Source organism: Pseudoliparis swirei, chromosome 7 (genome assembly GCF_029220125.1).
Source record: "Pseudoliparis swirei isolate HS2019 ecotype Mariana Trench chromosome 7, NWPU_hadal_v1, whole genome shotgun sequence".
Lineage (NCBI taxonomy): Eukaryota > Metazoa > Chordata > Actinopteri > Perciformes > Liparidae > Pseudoliparis > Pseudoliparis swirei.
The window spans coordinates 17,968,793-17,995,034 of record NC_079394.1 but is presented as its reverse complement, the minus strand read 5'-3'; the positions used below and the strand labels follow the sequence as shown (position 1 = coordinate 17,995,034).

The following is a 26,242-nucleotide window of genomic DNA, read 5'->3' as shown; positions in this document are numbered from 1 at the left end:
ATTCACATCCAATTACTATTTTCATTGGAGATCGTCTGCAGTCGATGGCTTCAGCCTTTGAGGTGAATCTGCTTCTTGTCCAGCAGACGGTGGAGACGTGCCCAAGTATCTATTTTGTGTCTTGGTTTATTTGAACTGGTCTTACCTGAAACATGAATGTGTTTGAGACATGGAGGGTCCTTGTAGTCACTATATCAGAGGCCTTTCAAGGACTAGGAGGACTTCAAGGTCAATGACATCAATCACCTGAACTTTATCTTGACGTCCAGAGATCCTTAAGCAAATCATCAAAGAACTTCTTTTCATGTTATGTCTCTTTGGGTTACTTTGGGTTTAGTGTACCTGACGTTGGCGAGGGGTCCGGTGCTCTCGAAGTTGACCTTGACCTCTGGCTCGTCGCTGGAGGACTTGCGTGTGTCGGAGTAGGAGGATACGCTGTTGAACCGGACCTTGTAGCTCCTGGTGGGGGAAGGGCAAAGCAGAGAGGTGAGACCGGGGGGGGGGGGGGGGGGTAACAGGATCAGCCAGGCGGGTCTGAACTCACTTCCTGTCTTCCATGTTGGACGTCGGGTGGCGCATGTCCATTAAGGCAGTTCCGAATTTCTACGTCAGCCAGAGGAGGGGGGGGTAAGCAACCCGCTCAGGTGATTAACACTTAATAAACTTGTAGTGGGTCATTTCTTAAACGTACCTCTCCATTTTCTGGCGGGTCCCCGTTGCCAAAGGTGCTGGTCACCATCAGCACCAGCGTCTCGTGCTCCAGGTCCACCACGTCGTACTCGTCCATCGACATGACCTGCGGACGCCGCGGCAAGAAAAAGAAGAAGAAGAAGAAGCATCGTGGGTGGAGGGAATCTGAGCTCACATTTACACGTTTCGAGACACACACACACTCCACAGGAGAGATGACCCGAGCGTGTCAAATCGAAGGGGGGGGGCGTAACGACCGCTCTGTCCTCGCCTCTCACGAGATGATAACATGCTGCTGCCGCACCACGAGCATCCATGAGGAACACCAATCGGCATGAATGCCTTTGCCTGCCACAAAGGCGTGAAGAGGAAACAGGCTTTAACCCCACGACAACGGAGATTTTCCCCGAGCTCTCGCATCTGCCCTGCGATCCCTGAGCAGACTCCCACTCTCATGACACACACACTATTATGCGGCTCTGTTCTTGTGGAGCAGGAAGTCAGGAAGTGACCCGGAGCAACGCACCGCGTACGGGTGAGAGCTGCATGTGATCTCTGAACTGATTTGCACAGCCAGGGGTGTTGTGGGGGATCTCGTCTCTAAACCACCGCGCCACGCTCCGGTGGCTTAAAGCTCGCCTCCGGCCCCGCGGCGCTCTGCTGCATGAGAGGAGGAGGAGATGTGACAGCAGACACACTTCCTCCTTCTCCCCTCGTCAGGAGGGGTGAGGGGGAGGATGTCTCTCTTTAAACATGCATTATTTCCCTTTTTCTTTTTTTCAAGCTTGTGTCCAACTTTTTCCGGATGATATGATGCAAGGTGGAGGAAAGTGTACCTTTGCGTCAAAAGCGTGCTGGAAGATTTCACAGAGGGTTTGGGCATAATCTTGTGATTTTCCCGTCTCCGTGGCGAACAGGACGATGGCCTTCACCCTCCGGGCCATGGCCTGGCCCATGAGCTTGGCCGAAAACTTCACCGCCCTGCAGAGATGGAAGAGACGGGGAGAATGAAACAGTTAAAACCAAAAGACACATTGAAGATGATCGTAAGTATTGATGATCAACACCAAACAAGACAAGAGGAACAATGCACGGCACTTCATCCCAGTTGCAGTCATAAAATAGAGTACATTTTAATAGCTGTATACCATCAAACCCTACAGTGCTATAATAGATGTTTAAGGGCAAATTACAAAGAAACTAAGAGAACTAAAGTTTAGTCAGTTTAGTTTTAGAAATGTTGGATTTTTATATTTAAAAAAACCAGAATGTGGGCAATCATCTTTAAATATATAGATATATTTTAATGTATATATTTAGTCTTCTTTTGTATCTATATATATACATTTTAAAAAATGCATAAAGAAAATGTGTTTCCAGATTATATATATATAATCTGGAAACACATTTTTTATGTATATATTAGGGCTGGGCAACGAGTAAAAATTTTAATCGCGATTAATCGCATGATTTCCCTGATTAATCGCATTTGTATACGCAAAATCCAATAATTAATTCTAAAGTAGTGTATAGCGCACTTCTATTTGAAATGTTCTGCCATATGAATGAAAGTGCCATAACATGTGTTGTCCCTGTTAGAGTGAGACACCAGAAAACACTTTCAGTGCAGTTTGTCAATTCCTAGAACTTGACACTTATTTTAAATGTTCTGCCATATGAACTAAAGTGCCATAAAATCTGTCAGGACATTGTCAAATGCACTGTTATGCAGAAACACTGTGACAGAACGCTGGAGACTGAAGCAGGGACGTGATCAAAGGCAGTCGTCTCGCAGCAGCGATCATCTCTGGTGCTTTATCTGCTCAGTGTGGTGACTTTATCTGACACATTCCACTGCTGTGCAACTTCAGTAAAGTGTCCCGCGCACGTTTCAGCATCATGTGTCTCCTCTGTTTTCATCAGTCAGGGCATGTGAATGCAGCGCCCACTTCTCATCAATATAATGCACAGTCACTCCGAGGTCATTGTGGTTACCGAGTGATGTCCAGTAGGGTGACCAGATTTGAGTTTGTGAAAGAGAGGACACTTCGTCTGGGGGGCTGAGATTAAACATCTCTCTTGTTCTGCCTGTTTTGTGATATACATGCCTAAAGGTGCCTAATATTTCTAGACTGAAATAATATCGGCATTATAATTATTATAACTATGAGGATTTTTTAGTTGCCTATTTTGTGGAGCCCCCTCAGGACTTTGTGCCCCGCGTAGTGCGCTATGGGAGCGGCGGCGCTGGTTGTAGTGTACAGCATGCCGCACAAACAACAATGAACTAGTGGAGGCGGCGAGGTGCTCCGTGTTGCCAGATTGGAGATGGTGAAGTATCGTACCAAAGGCTCAAAATGGTTGTATTTGGAGGATAATTATCGTGTATCTGGCAACCCTGAGATCGGTCGACCAATGACTGTCCTCTAAACCGTCAGAGCTCACGTAAGAAGGGAGATACCATTTCCAAAACTTGTCAGGGGTAAATACGAGTTTATGAAAACCCAGAGAAAAACAAATATCCGACGAAGCAAAATCCCGGACGTCTTTGGAATCCCTGCCGGACGCATTTTTTAGGGCTCAAAAGCAGGACATGTCCGGGGAAAACTGGACGTCTGGTCACCCGATGTCCAGTCGTCCCCAGTGAGAGCAACAGGGTGCACGTTGTGAAGCTGTCGCTTTGCAGTCCTCTCCTTTTCATACAACTCGTGTATTCTCCGTGTGATGTGTGTCTTGAGGGCGTCTCATACCTGCCGTCATTTGTTGAGATTCTTTTTCCCCCACAAATACTCTGACTTTATGATGTTATGTCCATTGTTTTGTCGTCTGCATTGTTTATAGTCCTCTAGGTGTTATGTCTATGTATTATCTTTTGTCTAAAAAATTTATTAAAAAAATAAAAAATGTAAAAAAAATGGGAAAAAAACATGCGTTAATGCGCGATAAAATAATTGTCGGCGTTAATTAAGTGCTGCGTTAACGCAAGATTAACGCGTTAACGTGCCCAGCCCTAGTATATATATATATATATTATATGATATATATATATTAGGGCTGTCAGCGTTAACGCGTTAATCTATGCGATTAATTTGGCCGCGATTAACGCACTAAAATATTTTAGCGCAATTAACGCAACTTTGTTTACTTCCGGTGTGCGTTGAAGTTTTTGCACTCCTGTGAGTGTCAAACCTCGGCAGTCCGCCTCCTTCCTCCCGTCTGCTCCTCGATATTCACAGAGAAGCAGAGGGCGACGTGTCGGTGACGCGGGGCGGAAGGTGCAGGTGACTTTTGTTGTTGCTCCGCCCCGATGCGCGCGCAGACACGCCGGCATGGAGCTCTGCGGTGCGCGAGACGGAGAGCCGAGAAGAGTGACCGACACGTCGAGACAGAATGACATGCTGCTGTAGAGACGACCAACAGACGTTTAGTTTAATAAAAGAACAAAGACGTCTTGAAAGAAAGAACCGTACATTACTTCTGCTGTAATCTGGCGCGATAGAGAACATTACAGGGGGGCGGGGCCTCACCCTGATAGAATGGTGGGGGAAACACTGGGATGTGTCACATGCAAAAGACTTTAAAAGGTGAATTTACATTTTTTTGTAAAATCGAGAAAATGAGCCCAGCCTCCAGAGGGTTAACATTACATATTTGTCAGTTTACCAAGGCCACTGGTTCTGCTGCTGTTCAATGTTAAAGATGACAGGACCAATGGGGTCTCTAATACACCTTTGTTTACTAATCTGAATGTTTTACTGAAGAAACAATTTATCATCCACGATATTAAATACCTCACTGGCACTTTATAGGTAGGAGCCTCTTTGAAAACACAGCTGTGTGAAGTTTTGTCTTTAAAAAAAGAATACAATTAAACAAGTGTCTGAAATACACGCTGTCTGAAGGGATTACTCGTTCATTTAGAAGATTTAGTCTTTAGAAGAAAAAAAAACTTTTAATCGCAATTAATGAATTTCAAAATGTGCGATTAATTAGTTACTTTTTTTTAATCGATTGACAGCCCTAATATATATATACATAAGAGCCCCCCTCCTCCCTGCCTCCCCAGTTGATTTTCATTTTATTTCCCTATCCCAATCCTCCCCCCAGTCCCCATCTTAAACTGTTTGGGTGACATTGTTTATCCTCATTTTAATCCATATGTTGATTTCTTACTTTAAAACTATTGCTGCTGGCCAAAAGTTTGAAGAATATGAAAAACTATGAATGAAGCCCTTTTTTTTGTTAACACACTTTTTTTGTATATATATATTTTAAATGTTGTATATATATTTTTAAATATTTATATATATATATATATAGTCTTTCCCTTGTATTCATACTTGTTGACTCATCTAATTGCATCCACTCTGTTCTTCAGGGCGCAGGAACCCAGCAGGTCTGAGCATCACGTCAGCAGGCGGCTGACATGTCAGGGAGGGATGGATGGCAATTGTTTACCTAGCTTGTCAAAACCCTCGAGGCAATTATATATTAACAGAGCGTACATCAGTCTGATTACTCCCCAAGGGGCTGATGGAAGGTAAGTTCACCGCTGAGGAACCGGCTTCCTCCCTGTGTTACACCTCGATCTGTGCTAAGTGATTATTAATATCTGTTCTTAAGATCATCTCACAACACGTCAAACATGGAATTATCTGTGGCATGAACCTCGATTCCATGAACAGAAGAAGAGAAGAAAAATAACAGAAGAAGGAGAACAAGAAGAACAGAAGAAGAACATAAGAAGAACAGAACAAGAACGGAAGAAATACAGAAGAAGAACAAGAAGAACAAGAAGAACACGTGGCGCCTGCACACTCACTTGGCGAGCTTCTTGAAGCCGATGGCTCTTTTCTTGGTGGGCGTCCCGTTGACTCCTTTCCACACGTATGTATTCCAGGGGTCGGACTGTTGCGTATGGGGAAGGAAGTTAGAGGTCAAAGGTCATCGTTGTCTAATGTTAAAGGTCTGTCCAACATGCTGAGGCATCGGCTGAGATTCCATTTGCTTATAAAGAAGTTGCATTTTCACAAATTTGCTGTACAACCTTTTTCCCTTTAACGTGCTGTACCGTCAAGGTAATGAGCTCCAGCTTTAATTTACTTAATGCCTTCCTAATATAGCTCGCAGCCACCGGGCGCCAAACACAAGTGCAAGTCTATAATTGCGGTGGCGCCCTCTGACAAACATCCCGTGAATTGCGTTCCAGACCATTGAAGTTAATGCCGGTGCAGATATATTATTATCTGCTTTCCGTTTCATGGTGAATTCAACCGGAGGCAAAGGAAGGTGGCGCTGGATGTGGCCTCGGCCCTGCCCTCTCACCTGGTACTCAAAGGACGGGGTGAGGTGGTAGTTGAGCATCTCCTGGTGGAACACCGGCGTGATGCTTCCCGACATGGGGGGCACGATCCACACCCAGTCCCCGGGGCAGCCGCCCCGCACCCGGTACTCGTTCTCCATGTGCTTCATGAAGGACTCGGTGGCCGAGTGGTGGTCCACGATGGTCACTTTGCACAACTGGAGAAACACGGAGGGACTCATTTCAGTTTCTGTTTCCTGGATCAAAGACGGCTTCATTTCACACCGAAGTGAATCCTTCATCACGACATCAGACACGAGGGTCTAACTGCCCGAGAGGAAATCATATTTAGTCATATTTTGGAGTGTTTGGAACCTATTGACTACACAAATGGACGGAGGAGTCCCAGCAGACACCGGGGGGATTTTGTTCCCACGTCCAAAAACGGTCCAATCAGAGCTTCTCTTAAAAAGCAGTAAATATTAATCGTATTGTTCTGAAAATAAATAAATAATGCACATTGTGTAGGATGACAATCTATTTGTTTGTGATCAGACGTCCACACTGTCCCATCGCTCAACATCCATTTCATTTGTCATGATATGTCTGTCTCATGGCGGGTGTTTGTTTCCCATGTGACACCAACAGGTCACCGGTGTGCTTGTACCTGGAAGCTGAAGAGAATCGCAATGTTGATCTCCACCAGCGCCTGGTCCTTCCAAAGGGAGGAGGTCTTCCTGGTGTCCAAAGCCATCCGGTTAGCAACCTCCTACAAGAGATAGAAAGAGAAATGTGAGATGACGGTCTGCACATGAATGTCTCTGTGACTCTCACGCATGTTTCATGTCACTCAGAGAAGTTCATTGATGAAAACAATACTTTGTTTTGTGCCTCAGGGAATATTTTCTTTGTCTTTCGACAACAACATTGCCGAATAGCTCATTTCCATTTGCCTCTCCAAAACACATCAACATAAAGTTTATAATCGCACAGATAAATGAGCAGATAAGACAAATGAAACACCCGTTTCTGTACTTTAACTAACCCTAACCCCCAACTACCTAACCCCTAACTCCAACCCCCTAACCCCCTAACTCCAACCCCCTAACTACCTAACCCCTAACTACCTAACCCCTGACTACCTAACCCCCTAACTCTAACCCCTAACCACCAGTCCCTAACTCCTAACCACTAACTCCAACCCCTAACCACCAACCCCCTAACCACCAGTCCCTAACCCCTAACTCCCTAACTCCAACCACCAACCCACTAACCCATAACCACCAGTCCCTAACCCCTAAACACCTAACCCTTTGGCACAACGCACTACCTCCAGAAGGTTGTAGCGCGAGCTGTCACAGAAGTCCCTCACGCCGATCTCCGTGCCCATGTACCAGCCGCTGAAGGGGCAGCAGGTGAACTCCAGACCCCCGATCTCCAGCAGCATATTGGAGACCGCCGGCAGGCTGTACCACTTCAGGTCCAGGTCCTTGAACCACTCGTACCTGGAAAGACACCAACAGGGGGAGTGATGATCTGCAGGGATCTGGAACTAGTTCACTCTGCTCCTGACTGAAGCCGGGAACACGTCCAACATCTTTGCAATACGCATGATAATTAACCATAACAATGCGTGGCATTGAAATGCAGCCAAAATCAACATTAACACCACTTTTGACAGCTTTTCAGTTGCGGCTAGGACCTCAATCTTCCTCCCAGAGCTCAGTCCTCTGACCCTCTGGAGGGGTTGACTAATCTCATAATGACGAGGCGCTGTCGGGGGTCTCAGCATGTGCCAAAGCTGCTGCCAGAGCTGAGGACCAGTTGATGGAGGGTGCGGAGCAGGAGATGCCAATTGTTTAGGGGGGCGGGGGTGTTTGGCAGGGAGATCAGTGAGTCAAGGCATTCTGAAGCGCTCTGTGTGCATCTGTATGTGTGAACACTCAATTCTTTAACCTGATTATGGGCATTCGGTGCAGCAGCTTAATGCTTAAAACATCAAGGGCATCATTCAGTACATACACATGAAGGTGCCATCTGGAACTGAAAATGGTTCTTCAGAGTGATGCCATAGAATACCTATTTCTGGATAAAGAACCTTTCCAACCAGGGTTCTTTAAAGAACCATTAAATAGTTCTTCAAAGAACCTATAAAGGTGTCTCAAAGAACCTTCAAGAAATGGTTCTTTAAGGCCCCATTTCTGGTTCTACAATGAACCTTTCAAACCAGGGTTCTTTAGAGAACATTGTCCTTAAAGAGTTCTTCAAAGAACCTATAAAGGTGTCTCAAACATGATGGTTCTTCGTAGAACCACAAAGCCTTTTGAAGAACCATTATTTTTCTGTGTGTAGGAACCGATGTGAGAAAGGTTCTCCTGTGAAGGGAAGCGAACGCATAAGGATGAAAAAGGAGCTTAAATCTCAACAAAGCCCCCATGGTTACAGAAAGCCGGCATAGCAACAGATGAAGCAACGGGCTAGCTGTGCTCTCTGGGAACATGCATCACAGTTGGAATGTGACAATAACCCCAATCAGAAAAAAGTACCCCATTGTCTAAGAAGTGTTGTTAGGAGATGTGCGAGTGGGTGGATGTCTTCTTTATTTTGTATGTTTTTGGAGCGTCACTCGCTCCAGTCTGTCTCTTCTTTAGAGGGGAAGGCGGCGCTCACTTTGGGTGTGTGAACGGCACCTCCAGGATGAGGTCTTCGGAAATCTCGAACAGCTCGGGGTCGTTCCCGCTGGCCTGAAGCAGGAGGGGGAGCACGTCGAAGCGTCCCTTCGGAGCTTTCCAGCCGAGCTTAATGCAGATCTGTGTGTGAGGAGAAGGCAGCAAACAGCTGAGCGCCGATAGCTTTAGGTCTAATAGGCCGATAGCTTTAGGTTTGACACGTAGACTTAAGAGCTCCTTTGGCGTACTTCAGTGAACTCAACGTTAGCCGGGTCTCCGTGGACGTCGCCTTCAGGCTGCCTGTAGCCGGCGTAACGGATCAGCTGACTGTTCCACACTCGGAAGTCATGCTTGCCATCTGTCCTCTGAGGAAAGATGGTGATGGCTGACCTGTGGAAGAAATGACAAAAAGAAGTCTCTGAATCATAAGAACCCCATGTCTTGAAAAAACATTGGTAATGACATCTTTAGATATCTGAACTGTGATCAATAGCTTGTTGATATCGGTATAAACGCTTCAAAGCTGAGCCACACAGAGTTTTACATGCACTCATCAATACAGATTTAGGGTTATTTGGCTTCCAGAACACATCTTCTTTCAGACTGGAGGGAAAAGGAAACACACAAAATAATAATAAGATTTATTCGTTAAAGATTTCTAAACCTTTTCAGCTATAGTTTGTTGCATAATGTATGGGATTGTAAATGATATATCTTTAAACAAATTTTCTCAGACAGAGAGAATTCTCTACTTCAGTAGCTCGGACTCACTTTCCATTTTCCTTCCCATCTATATAATTATATATATATATACGTATATAAACATTTTTTACAAATTGAGGCGGTTTCATAGATTTATAGAGCAGTTCCATCTTCAAAACATGGCAAAAAATGTCCAATATTGTCTGATTTGAGGAGTGATATTAAAATGATTTGACAAAATTCCCTCTTGTTAAAACAAACAAACATTTGAGTCTAATATAATATGCCAGCAAAATGACATTATTATTAATAATATTGAGTCTGGCTTTATCTGATGTTCAGATGCTCTTGAAATATATGCAAATGAGCAGGTATGTAATGAAGAGAATGGCTCATTTGCATATTTAAACATAACATTTCAGAAAACTTGTAATCCAAAAAACAATAATTGCCTTAATGTAAGTAATTACCATCTATCAGCTCAGAAGCGTACCCTGTTCACCTGGAGTGTGCCGCCTCCAGGGAGAGAGAGCTGTGCAGCGGAGCATGAAACCAAGCGTATGAATACCGAAGCTCATCAATCAGCTGCTAACAGAAGGCTGTCAACACGGGATCCAGCCCGGAGGACTTTATGTGTTCAGTGGAGCCGCGTCAGAGGACTCAGGTTCTGCTTTAGTCTGTTCTACGTTCTCTGTGCTAATGCTGAGAAGAAGAAGAAGAGTTGATACTGCTCAGCTGGGTGGAAGTCACCGTGTGGAGGCAGAGAGAATTCCAGGCAACATCTGCTGGTTGGAATCGATAAAAAACCAAACCGTGGTGTGGTCTCAAAGGTCAGAGGAGGTCAAAGGAGGCATGATGTGTCCAGGAGGCTGCGTGCATTCCATGGTCTGAATATCAAGGTCAAAGTCAAAGTCCTCTTTATGGTCACTTCTTCTATTAGTGCAAACAGAAGATCTGAAAGTACGTTTCTCTCTTCCATCCATCTATCTATCAATCCATCCATCCATCTATCCATCCTCATCCTCTTAGTCCTGGTCTGGTCTCAGGCAGCAGACCCAGCAGGCTGAGCCAGACTTCCCTCTCACGCGCATCATGTTCCATATCATTCAGGCGGATCACGAGGCATTCAGGCCAGCTGGGAGATATACTCCCTCCAGGTGTGCTGGTCTTCCCGGGTCTCCTCCCATTGGACGAGCCTGGAAAACCTCTAAAGGGACCAGGAGGCCTGAACCACCTCAGCTGACTCCTTTAGACGCAAAGGAGTACCGGCTCAACTCCTGATGTCCGAGCTCCTTACTCTATCTCTAAGGCTGAGCCCTACAGAGGAAACTCATCTCCTTACTCTATCTGTAAGGCTGAGCCCTACAGAGGAAACTCATCTCCTTACTCTATCTCTAAGGCTGAGCCCTAGGGTTGAGGGTCTGAACGTAGACCAGTACATTGAGAGCTTCTCCTTTAGGCTGAGCCCCTCTTCACCAGACGGTCCGGTATGCACCGACAATGCTGTTAAAACATATTCATGAGCTTCTAAAACAAAGTGCTGCGACATCACCACATTGATGACTGGGAACCAATTCAAAAGGACATCTGGTCATATTTTGGTATTTGCCTGTATTGATAATCTCCAACACACATTCACTGCACCGTGGAATCCCCTTTGAAACCACTCCTGTGTGCTTGACCCTCCTAACATATGTATATTTAGTCAAAAACAACTGGTAATATTGACAGTTGGCTTTAAATAAGCAGACATGTCTCAATATGCTGGTTTATGTTCAGGCCGAGCGAGGACGTCCTGCTGGATGTACCTGGGCCGTCGGCTCGTGAGTCAGAAGCTATCCGTCTTCTAAGAGGTAAATAAATATGAGATTATGGACTTGGCAGAACGTGACAGAGCAGGTCGTCCCCCCCCCCCCCCCCCCGTTAGCCAACATGTCAGCCAACCAGGGCGTTAGAGAGAAGAGAGACGGAGCGCTCGCTGACAGCTGGGACAGAGGGTCAGTCAGGGTAGAGAGGGGAGATGGGGGGGGGGGGGGGACAGATGGAGGGGGGGGGCGTGTGTGTGAACCATTGTAAGGGAGCAGGACGCTGCTGGTCTGTGATTGGTCGCTCTTACCTCAGGTTTCCTTTGTTGGTGGCGTACTTGACGTGGTTGCAGATGGAGTTGTACATCCCGTGAGTCGTGGCGCAGTCTCTGGCATCGAACACCTGCAGAGACAAACAGAGAGGATGAAGCCTCGGGGGGCAGGTTGTTCTACGCCCAGCGATCCCACCAGGGGGGGGGGGGGGGGCTTCCACCAACGATGAAGAGGAAGATTGTGTAAAGGGATGAAGAGGCCATGAGTGCCTCCATTCAGCCCACGCTGCTGTTTGAGGGCCGTGGTGAATGAAGCAACACGTAGCACGTAGCATGTCGTCCTTTCTTTTCAGGGAGACGGTAGCTACAGGAAATCGGGAATTTTAAATAGAATTTTCATGAGAAACGTTGCGTAACATTTCCCATGACGGTCGTGGTGACGGTGGAGCGGCGTCGCTTTCCTAAGATAATGGCCAACGTCATTTCTACAGGTTTTTCTTCAGAAAACACGAAGCGTGACGACATATTGATCATATGTATATTGTGGTATATTCTACTAGAGGGGTAGAATCACATGACGTGTTTCACGTTACTCTGAGAGTGGGGGAGGTTCACTCGAGGGGGTCAGGACCACGAGGAGAGGATCTACACGATGTGCAGAATCCATCTCCTCTGGTCAAAAGGTGCACCCCGAGGTGTACGGAGTGGACGTGCTCACCTGCAGCTTGGACCACTGGATCCTCCCCACGCAGCGGGCGGCGTTCCTCCAGGCATGCTTGGCCCCGTAGATCAGCTCCGTGTCTTTCAGCTGGTACGTTCCGGAAGCTTCGATCTCCTTGTTCACCTCTTCAAGCCGGTCCTCGTGGGCCTTCGACCCAAACCTGCAGACACGTTTATTCTTATTTGTTTGTGAAGAAACCTCTCGTTTGGCTCTCGTTTGGCTCTCGTTTGGCTCTCTCCGAAGGCGGTTGCATTTTTCTCTCCCTCTCCTCCCCATGACCTTCCCTGCTTGGCTCCTATCGTCATGTCTTGCCTTGTCCTATACTTGAGACTCTCTCCGCATCGCTCATCGAACTAAAAACCATGGATTTGATCAACTGGACTCTCAACGCAATTGACACCATCTTCTCGACGAGAAGCTCGGGTTCGGGGGAACCTGCCCGTCCCGCCGGGACGTTGGCGGCCGGTTACACGATGGACGCGTGGGAGCGTTGGCGTGTCGTGTTCCTAGCGGCCCTTTCCGTGGACGACGTAGAAGACATCTACCTATTCGGAACTATGATTACAAGATTTCTGCTGTTTGGATTTGGCGCTGCCCTGGCTTATCGGAAAATTAATGAAACAGTGACAGCTGTTAAAAGCCCCCTAAGGCTGCCCGAATCGATTTGAAAACCTATTGGAAAATGTGAAGAAAATGGAGGGATAGTAGTTGCGCAAATTGAATGCAGCTACTTGCAAGACCAAACTATCCCAATCTTATCTGCTTTCGGCTTCCTCAACCAGCACGGCCTCGGGTCGCTCGGACCCTAACAAACCTCACGGTTCTCTCTGCCGGGGCATTACAGGCCGGGATCACCCTTTCTTTAAAACACTTTATTTGTGTCTTTTCTCCACAGATAGACAGACATTAAAAACAAGCGAGAACACAAAGGGGTGTGGTCTGTCCTCTCAGAAGATAAAGATGAATCCTGAGGAACATTCCAGGATCTTATCTTGTGTGATCGTTGACACGTGAACGTCGTCCACTTCTCACCCTGTCGCTCTCATTCTGTGAGTAAAACCTCCTCATCGCACACATCAGATGTTCAACCTGGTGGTGGCGCTCCATCGGGGCCTCACCTCTTGATGGAGGTGTAGTACTGGTCCATGAAGTCGGTGGCCAGGGGGAGCAGCTCCTCTCGGGTGCGGGGCTCGTCCTGCTTGCGGACGGGCTGGCTGGGCATCATGATGGAGCCCAGGCACACGTTGTCGGAGCAAATCGGAAACTGGAGATAAAATATATATAATATATATATATATATGTTAGATGAGGGGGATTTAAAATGTTTGTTTTTCTTCTTCAATGCCAGATTGCATCTGAACGTCGGCCTTCAGGATTCACTGCAGGAGACGAGCTGTGCTGTGATTGGCTGAGAGGTGAAAGAGGCGTGGCCACCCCTCAACGCACCGTGAAGGCAGCACCGTCATTAACCCTTTCCTCTCAGTTCACTTTGGATCAACAGACTCCACGTGGAACAGAAACACGCTGGAGTTAAGACTTCAAAAGAAGAAAAAACAAAACAATCAAAGTTTCTGATGTGAACGGATAAACGTCCCGTTATGCTCAGGATGATGATGACAACATCAAACTGTTCCAGAGTTTTATACCTGAACCAACAGGCTACCACATAATATCTGAATGTGTTTTGATCCTAGTTATTTTATTGTATTTCCTCACTGAACACATGTTAGTTTTAGTGCTACTACTATATTTAGTATTTTGTAGTATCAAATGTTTTACTACTTACATATATGTTGTTTTTGGCGTGTTTTCCATTTTTATTGTTCTTTATTTTAGTTTGCCTGTTTTTAAAACAATTTTTCTCCTTTTGGACGGACACACACACACACACACACACACACACCTTTACCCCCCCTCCCCCTCGAATGCGAACGGGACCACAAGAGACCGTGGCTGGTGTTTCGGTGTCTCTCGCACGTGGCCGGCCCACGTGTGAACGAGCGAGTCTCTGAGTCACTGATTCTCTTTCGCGGGTCGGATGCAGCGGGAGGAATTGCTCATGGGCCGTGGGCGACCTTTGCACGGTCACTTTTAATCCGATGAGTCGAAGCTAGCCGTCACTTCGATTTGCCTGGACGTCTTCACCGGCTCGGAGAGAGAGATCGAGCGAGCGAGAGCGGACGGCGGGAACGAACAGGAAGTGTGACACGGACCCCGTTCGCTGCTAAAACGGTCTCGCTACGCCTGAACCACACACACACACACACACTGTCCAAACAGTCAGGGCGGGGACCGGAAGCCCGTCCAGAAATAAACTGCACATGAAGACGGAAATTAAAAAAATATATATTTTCGAAGACGCGAAAGGAAAAGATAATTGACAACAAAGCGGAGGACACGAGGAGTAAGGAGGTGACGGCGTGAGCGAGAGGAAGTGGGCGAGGAGGGAAGTGTTAAAAATAAAACAAAAGGGAATCACTCGTGCTCCAGCACGTCCGCTCGTCACGTCGCTCGAGGCCATTCATGCCAGCCAGCTGTCCTTTTGGAGGGAGAGAAAGAAAAAAGATCATCTGTGATGTATATATAAATCTGAAGACGCCATCAGGGCGTCCGTTGGGTCGCCGCCCGAGTCACCAGGACGCCGCTCAGGCTGGCAGGGATGGCGGCGGCGGCGTGTTGTGGGGTTTCACCTCGTGCTCACTAACGAGACGAGAGGCCTCGCTGGGGGGGAGGGTCGGAGACAGTCCTCAGAAGAAGAACAAAAAAATAGAATCAGTCAAATAAGCAACATGAAAATGCCAAATACTCTCCTGAGAATATTATTAGTTCAGGGCTCTCAAGTCTCACGCATTTCGGTCTTAAGTCACGCACTCCCGCCACACATCGTATTTCTCACGCTGAAAAAAACTCTCGGCTATTTAATGTTTAAATGCAGGGGTGCTCAATACGCCGATCGTGATCGATCGCTGCAGAGCTCCGACGCCGGTCTGCGCGCATCGGGACGGAGCAAAGAAAGGGTCACTAGCGGACCCCCGTCAACAATTCAACGCTCAGCTGCGATGCGCGCACAGGTGAGCATCGGGTGCTGATGGAAATGTCACGCTTGCCTGTCTTCAAAACTTGAGAGCCCTGTTAGTTGAGGGCTTTTATTTTAAAAGGTACGGACAGAAAGACTGGCTCCTGTTTGGACTAGGTGGAGCCTCAGGTGTAGTTTCTTAAATCTAGACGCGACTCCACCCGGTCACATATTGACTGGTTGATGTTTTGATGAAACCGGCCTCGCGTGTAACTCCTTCATGAGGTGACATTTAGTTTTTTATTGAAATGTCCCCATAACTATAAACAGCTGTTTTTCTCAATCCTCTAACTAACATGCAACGCTGGCTTCTCGCTGCCGATCATCTCCGATCCCAAAGGTCCTCTCACTATTTACTCTTTCTATTTCTTTGATATTTTTACAGAAGTGAGGAGAACCATCCGCAACGTGGGTTCAACTTCATTCTATTTAAAGTTGTTTCTTTGCATCACAAACACATTCAGGCGTTTCCCAAAGTTGTCGTGACTCGGCGCCAGTCGCCTCAAACGTTCGTCCCCACAGCGACGCTTCAGCTCTGGCAGAAGATTCTCGGCTATAGAAACGACTCGAGTCACGACGTCTGTATCCTCTTTGCCGGCGGCTCCCCCCGTGGACCCCCCTCGTCTCCACTCACCTTGCTGGAGCTCAGGTGGAGCGTGTCGCTGTAGACGGTGCCGGTCTCCCAGTTCTTGATCTTGATGAAGCGAGGGCATTTGGAGGGGCTTCCGTTCTGCAGGGCCGGCTGCAAGGAGCACAAACACAGTCAGTCTCTACGCCTCTGACCTCTCACACGACCTTTCAGACGACCTTGAAGCCGTTCATGACTGAAGTCCTACTGTGGATACGAGCACCACACATGACGAGTCATATGGAGTTATACGACCTCTGAGAGTCTCTGTGGAGTAACGGCTTTTTATTCTCAAGTAGAAACCCTTCGTCATCGTCCTTGAGTCTCTCTGGAGCAGCGAGACGCTCAGAAACCACTTCCATCGTCTCCGCTCTCCGCCTCCGTTTTATTTCTCAGGATAAAAGCAATCAACATTTAACGGCGGGTTAATGGCGAGCTACCTCCAGGATCACCGGCTTCGTCCCCGACGAAGCTATCGACTGGCCCAGAAGCCCACTGCGAGGAAATGGCACGAGTGTAATCGATGCCAAACCTCAGACGCCCTCTTCATCGCCTCGCCTTGTGAACCGCCCAGCGGAGCGTCTCCTCAAACCACGGCGCCACAATGGTCCTCCTCGCCGGGGGGGGTGGGGAGGCGATGCCAACGGCGTCACGCCGGGTCTCTTTGTCTTTTTGCATCGTCTCAGAACCGCCGAGAGAGAGGAATGATTTTACACAGAGGGCAACGAGCTTAGTTCCTGTGTACCCCCCCCCCCCCCCCAACCGGGCAGCGGGGGGATTAAAGGTTGTGTGTTTAACATGAGCGGACGGAGTGACACATGTTTATGAAAACAACTCGGTCAGAAAATGTCACTTTACTCTTTCATCTCTATTCACGCGTAGCGACTGAATCTAGGACGTCAGCGTTATTGCTCCCGCAGAGAGACGAGGGCTACACGAGCAGCGCAATGACCTTTTGCTAAGCTCCTCCCCCTCCAGCAGAGATCGCCCAATCACAGGTTGCAGCAAGGAGCAGCTCTGACGTCAACAATCAGTCCCTCGTTCTCTCGTTAGCTAGCAACTCAAGAACCAACGTCATTTGACTGGTGATGATGTGAGGAGATGTGAGACTGACGGCCTCAGCAGGGACGTTGATGATGTTGGTAACAGATTCCTGTGGTTCAGTCTCTGGCATCTTATTCAGTGATGAAGCTGTTGCATGTACAACAACAACAACAACAACAACAACAACACAGGAGGCATGTTGAGCATTCTGACACCTTCATCTGCAACCGGCTTATTAAACATGAACGTACAGGCCGGAGAGGATCAGGGTGCTCCACCCTCATGGGTTAGGGTCAGGGTGCTCCACCCTCATGGGTTAGGGTCAGGGTGCTCCACCCTCATGGGTTAGGGTCAGGGTGCTACACCCTCATGGGTTAGGATCAGGGTGCTCCACCCTCATGGGTTAGGGTCAGGGTGCTCCACCCTCATGGGTTAGGATCAGGGTGCTCCACCCTCATGGGTTAGGGTCAGGGTGCTCCACCCTCATGGGTTAGAGTCAGGGTGCTACACCCTCATGGGTTAGAGTCAGGGTGCTACACCCTCATGGGTTAGAGTCAGGGTGCTCCACCCTCATGCAGCCATCAGTATTTAAATATTACAGAGTTATATTTTATTAAGTGTCTGTCCACTTAAACACTCAGTGATGAGCCCTTAGAGTTTCATCAGTGTCACACACACACACACACACACTCCTTTAAACACACTCACGTTAACTCTCTCTCTTCTCTGCAGGTCTGAGGGGCTGCATCCATTCGGATGGAGAGAGAAGGATCATCGGCAGCTGCATTCATTCATTCATTAATTTGGCCTCCCGGTATCACTCCCCCCCCCCCCATCAGGTCCTATTGATGGGGGCTGGAGCGAGTTGGGTGAATAGCGTGGAGCAATTATAACGCTACGCTAACGCTATGCTAGGCTCTCTGAGATGAGACTCTTCTGTGTGGGAAGGCATAAGATGGATTTTACCTTGTCGGCGTCGGCGTCGTGGAGCTCCACCAGCGGCACGTTCTCCAGCTTCCTATTGTCATCAGACGCCGGCTGGGGAGGCACGCCGTGCCCCACGGCGAGGTCCCTGAAGGCCACACACAACGTCTGTCAGGTGAGTGTGTGAGTGAATGAGTGAGTGTGTGTGTGTGTGTGTGTGTTTGAGCTCTTTGTTTGTTAAACACAATCTTGCATGCAAACAGACTCTCAGGTGGTAAACAAGCCTTCTTCCTTCATCTTATACGAGTAAACAGAACACTCAAAATGAGATTCTATCAGGAGTCCCAGAGCCCCCCCCCCCCCCCCGGCGTCCATCAGCTCCTGATGCACCTGTTGCTGCAGTGGGACGACCTCACATGACAGAGACGAGCAACTCAACACAATAAAACCTGCTGACGAGTTCATTGCAGAAGGTTTATATACACACACAAACATACTCACAGACACACACACACACACATACACAGCAGCAGCTGTGAACTCAACCAGGAAAGATTAAAAGAACAGGAAAGGAAGTGGGAAAGATAGGAAATAATCCTAGAGGGGAGATTGCGACGCACACGCACACGCACACGCACACGCACACGCACCCCTCACACACATCGCCATCTTCCGTCCTTCGCACCCCCCACCCGCCGCCCAATCTTTCTCGGGAACGCGTGCAAATTGTAAATCCTCACAGGCATCCCTTCTTTCATCCCTTCTTTCTTTCTTTCACACTCTGTCAAGACCCGGAGTTTGTGTCTCGTTTTGTGTCTTGTTTTGAAGTCCTTGTGTCGTCTGTCTCCCTGTGATTTTCTGCCCTGGTCCTGATTGTTTCCTTCTGTGTGATTGCTGGCCCCGCCCTCATTGTGTTCACCTGTGTCTCGTTCCCCGTTGTCCAATCACCTCCGCCTGCCTGTGTATGTAAACCCTGTTCCTCTCATTCCCAGTTTGGCTTCATACCGTTTGGTCCGCGTTTTGTCGTCCTGTCTGGTTCGTGGAATTAAATATTAGTTTGTGCAGTTATATCGGCATTTGGGTCCTCTCTCGCTGCGACATCCGTGACACCTCATGACACACTCAACGTCACACCGTATATATATATATATATAGATATATTTATAGATATATTTGTATATCTATAAATAAATCTAGTCTGAGTTTAAACTTTCATTGTAAGACTTCCCCGTCTTCCCCGCTCACGACGTCTCTAGAATTAATGAATATGTGAGAGAGGCTTCAAGGAAGAAGACGAGGTCGAGAACCAAATTGGGGGGGGGGGGTTATCAGCTTGTAAAAGCGTGCCCAGGATTAAGACTGAAGGCACACTCGATGCATTCTAAGCCACCTTTTGTAGTTTTTCATCATTAAATAATGAAAAGGAGTCCACAACTAAAACCCACCCACACTTTCATTGAAATGCGCGCTCTCTCTCTCTCTCTCTCTCTCTCTCTCTCTCTCTCTCTCTCTCTCTCTCTCTCTCTCTCTCTCTCTCTCTCTCTCTCTCTCTCTCTCTCTCTCTCTCTCTCTCTCTCTCTCTCGGGGTCTGCCCTGTCACGTTATTATTCTCTGAAGTTGAACGTCATCCCTAATGAAGTGAACTCAACTCCATCCTAACATATTGCAGCTCCAATATGGGCTGATCCCAGAGAGGAAGTTATTCTGAACACATCGTCACCTTCCTAGCGCCTCCATCCTCAGCTCATCATGTGGTTCTCCCCCTCTAGTGGAATATACCACAAGATCAAGACGCTAATGAACTCCAGCTGGGGCAGGTGGTTTAGGGGCAGCGGGTCAAGTGAGTGGGGGGCTTCAGAGAGCCAGTGATACGCCTCTACGAAGGCTCTATGAAGGCTCTTTGAAAGCTCTACGAAGGCTCTATGAAGGCTCTACGAAGGCTCTATGAAGGCTCTACGAAGGCTCTATGAATGCTCTACAAAGGCTCTACAAAGGCTCTACGAAGGCTCTATGAAGGCTCTACGAAGGCTGTATGAATGCTCTACAAAGGCTCTATGAAGGCTCTACGAACACTCTACGAAGGCTCTACAAAGGCTCTATGAATGCTCTACAAAGGCTCTATGAAGGCTCTATGAAGGCTCTATGAAGGCTCTACGAAGGCTGTATGAATGCTCTACAAATGCTCTACAAAGGCTCTATGAAGGCTCTACGAACGCTCTATGAAGGCTCTATGAAGGCTGTATGAATGCTCTACAAAGGCTCTATGAAGGCTCTACAAAGGCTCTACGAAGGCTCTACGAAGGCTCTATGAAGGCTCTACGAAGGCTCTATGAATGCTCTATGAAGGCTCTACAAAGGCTCTATGAAGGCTCTACGAAGGTTGTATGAACGCTCTACAAAGGCTCTACGAAGGCTGAATGAAGGCTCTACAAAGGCTCTATGAAGGCTCTATGAAGGCTCTACAAAGGCTCTAGGCTCTACAAAGGCTCTATGAAGGCTCTATGAAGGCTCTACAAAGGCTCTACAAAGGCTCTATGAAGGCTCTACGAAGGCTTTATGAATGCTCTACAAAGACTCTACAAAGGCTCTATGAAGGCTCTACGAAGGCTCTACGAAGGTTGTATGAACGCTCTACAAAGGCTCTACAAAGGCTCTACGAAGGCTGTATGAAGGCTCTACAAAGGCTCTACAAAGGCTCTAGGCTCTATGAAGGCTCTACAAAGGCTCTACAAAGGCTTTATGAAGGCTCTACGAAGGCTCTACAAAGACTCTATGAAGGCTCTATGACCCGACCGGCCCCAGCACCGAGGCGTCGTGACTCACCCGTTGTCCCTCCTCGCCGCGCTCCTCTGGCCGTCTCCGTTGACCTCTTTCTTGCTGTTCTTGAGGAGGCGCAGCACGGGCTCGATCTCCTTCAGCAGCTCGTTGTTCTCCTCTATCCCGTTGCACAGGAGGCCTCCGCGACTACCGTCCCTCGCCAGCAGGGGGTCCTGGTGGGCCTGCCCGCCGCCCTTCTGCAGCGCGGACTGGCTGATGGGGGAGGACAGGTTCTCGATGGCCCGGAGCTGGGGCTCCTTGTGGCCCTGCTGCCCGGCGGGGCCGATTGGGCCGAGGGGGGAGCAGCGCTCGTAGGACTTGGAGGGCCGCGTGACCCTCACGGTGCGCTGGTGGCCGTCTCCGGACAGCGTGGTCTCCAGGTGGGTGGCGAAGCCCTCGGGCCCGCGCAGGATGAGCACGGCATGGCTCTCGGGCGACACGTTCTTCAGCGTCTCCAGGGCGCGCTCGTAGGACAGGTCCACCAGAGCCTTGTTGTTGACGGCCAGGACGATGTCGCCCACCTGCACCAGGCCGCACTCCTCGGCGGCGCCGCCCCGGATGAGGTCCGACACGATGACGGGCGGCTTGGACGCCCTCTGCTTCACCAGGAAGCCCAGACCGCCCACCTTACGCTTGAAGAGACGCACCGAGATGATGTTGGGCTGCAGCTGGCACACCGTGGGCTCCGACTCCTGCATGGCGCCGGTGTGTGTGTGTGTGTGTGTATGTCCAGGGATGTTTCTGAAAAGCAAAAGAAGGAAGAGGGGAAATAGAAGTTCAGTCAGTTTTAGAGGAAACCAGAGCAGAGCGTTGTGGTTCCCAGGATGTGACACGTCATTCAGATGAAACATCTCTTCTCTTGACGGTCAGAGCTGCTCGAGCTCCTCGACGTCGGCATCACGTCACTAAACTTGGGGTCAAAGGGTCAGCTAAATGAACCCAGGAGACTCTCAATGAAAACAGGTTCATGGAACTTCACTGACGGCACATGTTTGTTGGGTTTTGTGGTTTTTCTCTTCACCTCTATTACACCCAACATCAAAATTAAAGGAAACATTATACTTTCACTTATTTAACAGCTGCAGTTGCAGCCTACACCGATCCCATGGTATGGATTACTGAGCATTCATGATATTGACTGATTTTCGCCTCTTTGTAAAATACTAATTTGTACATGTTGGGTTTGCTACTTAATATTTGTCCTTCAAGAGAACCAGAAGCTCCACACGCGACTAGACAAGGTTTTAGTTTCTAACATCGTTGTTCTCTGACGTAGCATCTGGCATGTGGCTGAAGCTACAGGCTACGTAAAAATACGAATAAATAATAAACATGCAATTCCACCAGGCTTTGAGAAATGTAACGTAAGGCAATACAAATGAAGGACGAGAGGATTTATTTATGAATGAAGCTGAGCGAGTCATAGGAGAAAGAGAGGAGAGACACAACAGTGCTGTGTCCCAAACCTATCCCTTAATGAACATCTCATTCACTACAAATAAATAAAGTTGGATATTTGCAGCGTGCGATAGATTTGTGATAGCCGTTCATGCGTGAGGGGGATCACTGTTTCCATCATCTGTCTCCAGATCATTCAGGTTCTTTCTACAGATGTTTGATGATCTCAAACGGCATAGCACCCTTGGGTGCCACAACCCTCACGTCACATATGGCACCGTTACGCACACAATAGCCACACCCCTTTTCTGAATGTACCGTGAGAACAGTTTATGATGAGCGACATGCTCCCGTGTCATAACTCATCTGAGGTTACAGAGCTCAGTCTCAACAGAGCGCGTGGCCGCTCAGCCAGAGTGGCGCGCTTCAGCACCAAGGTCAGCGCCCCGCCACGGTACGCGCGCCGCACACTTTGCTACAGAGTCACTTTTTAGCACTTTCCGTTGGTGTGAGTGGCGACAGGGTTACACGACCGAGCCGTCCGAGCTGCGGGGTAACCTGCGCGCGCAGCCCGTTCGTCCTCTTTCTGTTGGGCACCCCACGGAGAGAGGACAGATAATGATGTGACTATTGATGGAAACTATGAATATGAATACATGTCTGACCTGGACGTGACTATCTTATATTATGCCAGAGTTAAACGGATGTTCAGAGCAGGCACAGAGGAATGACCGGGTATATGTGTTAGAGATGTTCTTTTGTTCTAAAGATTGAAGTACGTGGTTTTTTTTTAATTAGAGGGAACAAAAACACCGACCATGAACAATATAACCAGCTGTGTTGTTACATTGTGTTACATTGTGTTACATTGAGCTACATTATGTTACATTGAGCTCACGTGTTTCTCGTCAGAAGAATACAGATGCGTGTATTACGTGGTTCCCTTCTGGAGGAGCGCGCGCCACTAACAGATAGATCCGGTCCTGAATCGACAGGTGGGGCTCGTGTTGTCTTTATATATCATTTAATGATGACGCCGCAGCCAATAAAACAATGCTCTATAAGGAGACGTCCGCGCGCACGCGGCACGTGAGCGTGTCACAAATGTGCGTCTTGCTAAACCGGTAGACAACAAAACATTAATAATCAATCACAAGATGCAAAGACAACAATGGGGGGGGGGGGGGGGGCTGCTCTACGCAATGCAACACACACACAAGATGTTCCCAGGTTTTCATTGTTAGGATTTCCCAGAGCAATAAGTTCTGCCGCCGACTTGAGGCAAACACAAATATATATATATATATATATATTAGGGCTGTCAATCGATTAAAAAAATTTAACTAATTAATCGCACATTTTGAAATTGCGATTAATTAATCGCGATTAATTAATCGCGATTAATCACGATTAAAAGGGTTTTTTTCTTCGAAAGACTAAATCTTCTAAATGAACGAGTAATCCCTCCAGACAGCGTGTATTTTAGACACTTGTTTAATTGTATTCTTTTTAAAGACCAAACTTCACACAGAGCTGTGTTTTCAAAGAGGCTCCTACCTATAAAGTGTCAGTGAGGTATTTTATATCGTGGATGATAAATTGTTTCTTCAGTGAAACATTCAGATTAGTAAGAAAAGGTGTATTAGAGATTGGTCCTGTCATCTTTAACACTGAACAGCAGCAGAACCAGTGGCCTTGGTAAACTGACAAATATGTCATGTTAACCCTCTGGAGTCTGGGCTCATTTTCTCGATTTTACAAAAACATGTAAATTCACCTTTTAAAGTATTTTGCATGTGACACATCCCAGTGTTTCCCCCACCATTCTATCAGGGTGAGGCCCCGCCCCCCTGTCATGTTCTCTATCGCTCCAGATTACAGCAGAAGTAATGTACGGTTATTTTCTTAAAGACGTCTTTGTTCTTTTATTAAACTAAACGTCTGTTGTTGGTCGTCTCTACAGCAGCATGTCATTCTGTCTCGACGTGTCGTTCACTCTTCTCGGCTCTCCGTCCCGCGCGCCGCAGAGCTCCATGCCGGCGTGTCTGCGCGCGCATCGGGGCGGAGAAAAAAAGAAAAGTCCCCTGCACCTTCCGCCCCGCGTCACCGACACGTCGCCCTCTGCTTCTCTGTGAATATGGAGGAGCAGACGGGAGGAAGGAGGCGGACTGCCGCCGCTTGACACTTAGAGGAGTGCAACAACTTCAACGCACACCGGAAGTCAACAAAGTTGCGTTAATTGCGTTAAAATATTTTAGTGCGTTAACGCGGCCAAATTAATCGCATAGATTAACGCGTTAACGCTGACAGCCCTAATATATATGTATATATATATATATATATGTACCAATCCCATAATAATAAACCCATCCCATAATAATAAACCCATCCCATAGTAATAAACCAATCGCATAATAATAAACCCATCCCATAGTAATAAACCAATCGCATAATAATAAACCCATCCCATAATAATAAACCCATCCCATAGTAATAAACCAATCGCATAATAATAAACCCATCCCATAATAATAAACCAATCCCATAATAATAATCCCTCTGTCCATCATGCTCACGCGGGTCTATCTGTGTGACCAGGTACATCCGGTCCGAGCCTCAGGTGTGACGCTATAAGGAACTATGGATCAGTAAAAACACGGTGATGTTGCATAGACGTCCAAGACATCTTTTATAATTCAAAAAAAAATTACCAGCTAAAATTTTATTTGAACAACTAATTAATTTCAATGAATTCGTGTTTTACGCAAACATTAAAAAAGCATATATATACCAGGGCTCTCAAGTTTTGAAGACAGGCAAGCGTGAGATTTCCATCAGCACCCGATACAGCTGACCGTTGCGCGCGCCGGCATCGAGCCGAAAAGAGTTGTTGACGGGGGGGGGGGGGGGGGGGGGCGGGGGGGTTGAATAGGCCTGTATGGGTAACACAGTGTGGCCCTGGAGCATCAACAGAATGCCGGACAGCACCTCTCTGGGTGTAATGGTGCCTTGCTCATGGACCGGCCTCCAGGCTGCTGCTGTAGATATATATATATATGTGTGTGTGTGTGTGTGTGTGTGTGTGTGTGTCATTGTTGTCGTTTTATGACATTTTGCATCATAACATAAAACAAAGTGAGACTATGAATGAACACAAACCACGTAGAGCTGTGTAATATCGAGGGGCTGCATATGTTTATGTAAAACTGAAGTTTAGCGAAATGACATAACTATTCATGATGATATAACTCTTAATATTGACATAACTCTAAATGATAATATAACTCTTAATAATGATATAACTCTTAATAATGACATGTCTGGTAGTTTATTAACCCTCCACATGATGCACCTCAAACAGACTCTACGGCGGCTGTGAGCAACATTGGAAGAAGGAACATGACATGTTGTTATTGTTGTTGTCAATCATCGATTATGTTTTCTATTTCCTTGTCATTACAAATAAAGAACATTGTGCTGATTGTAATTAATTAACTAGTTGTGTCCTGTAGGTCAGGATATAAAAAGACATTTTAAAGTTTTTAAACACGATTAAAACTGTTTCCACCGATGAAGAGGAGGATTACAGGTTCACATGTAGAGCTCCATAGGCTCCATCAGGAGAGCGCAGACCTGGTTTGGGCTCCAAGGTGGTAGAGGCTGCGGAATGTCACGAGGTCCGAGCTCGTTTTAAACAGTCCGTTTATAAAGAGGGGGGCTTCTACATCCTCATTCACCAGGGGAATGCGCAGCTTCATTTACACCACGGACACAAATAACACAAAACAAGGAGGCAGAGTGGACAGAACAACAACAACAACAAACGCACCGCTCACCCCTGAGAACGAGGTCGCGGTCACAACGACCTGCTGCAGACAACTTGGGGTCAAAGTCCTGCCGCGTCGCGTCGCCTCGGCAGCCGGAGCGCGAGCCTCTCACCAGAGGAGAAGAAGAAGAAGAAGAAGAAGAAGAAGAAGCTATAAACCTTTTATTCTTCCTTCCAAGTCGCAGCGACGCGCTGCTCTGCCTCTGGAGACGAGGCACACTGGAGCCTTTGCTCGCGCACTGTGGGGAGCCTTATATTTATGCAGAGCAGCGGGAGACACCGAGAGAGAGAGAGAGAGAGAGAGAGAGAGAGAGAGAGAGAGAGACAGAAACAGAGAGAGGGAGGAGAGAGAGAGAGAGAGAAACAGA

The 26,242-nt window shown here is 47.6% G+C and overlaps 1 protein-coding gene across 1 annotated transcript in view; it reads right to left on the bottom strand.

Annotated features, from left to right (window-relative positions):
* Positions 1-25,945, bottom strand: part of nos1 (nitric oxide synthase 1 (neuronal)) — a 43,028-nt gene extending 17,083 nt beyond the window's left edge. The window contains exons 1-17 of the mRNA XM_056417956.1: positions 25,885-25,945; positions 20,657-21,391; positions 17,876-17,981; positions 15,872-15,979; positions 13,280-13,425; positions 12,159-12,321; positions 11,480-11,571; positions 8,910-9,051; positions 8,663-8,802; positions 7,323-7,497; positions 6,660-6,761; positions 6,016-6,210; positions 5,513-5,598; positions 1,527-1,671; positions 692-796; positions 545-603; positions 343-459 (exon numbers count right to left, since the gene is read on the bottom strand). Coding sequence (XP_056273931.1) covers positions 343-459; positions 545-603; positions 692-796; positions 1,527-1,671; positions 5,513-5,598; positions 6,016-6,210; positions 6,660-6,761; positions 7,323-7,497; positions 8,663-8,802; positions 8,910-9,051; positions 11,480-11,571; positions 12,159-12,321; positions 13,280-13,425; positions 15,872-15,979; positions 17,876-17,981; positions 20,657-21,348 — 2,573 coding nt within the window. The 5' untranslated portion in view covers positions 21,349-21,391; positions 25,885-25,945. The remainder of the gene's footprint in view (positions 1-342; positions 460-544; positions 604-691; positions 797-1,526; positions 1,672-5,512; positions 5,599-6,015; positions 6,211-6,659; positions 6,762-7,322; positions 7,498-8,662; positions 8,803-8,909; positions 9,052-11,479; positions 11,572-12,158; positions 12,322-13,279; positions 13,426-15,871; positions 15,980-17,875; positions 17,982-20,656; positions 21,392-25,884) is intronic.
* Between the last annotated feature and the right edge of the window lie 297 nt (positions 25,946-26,242).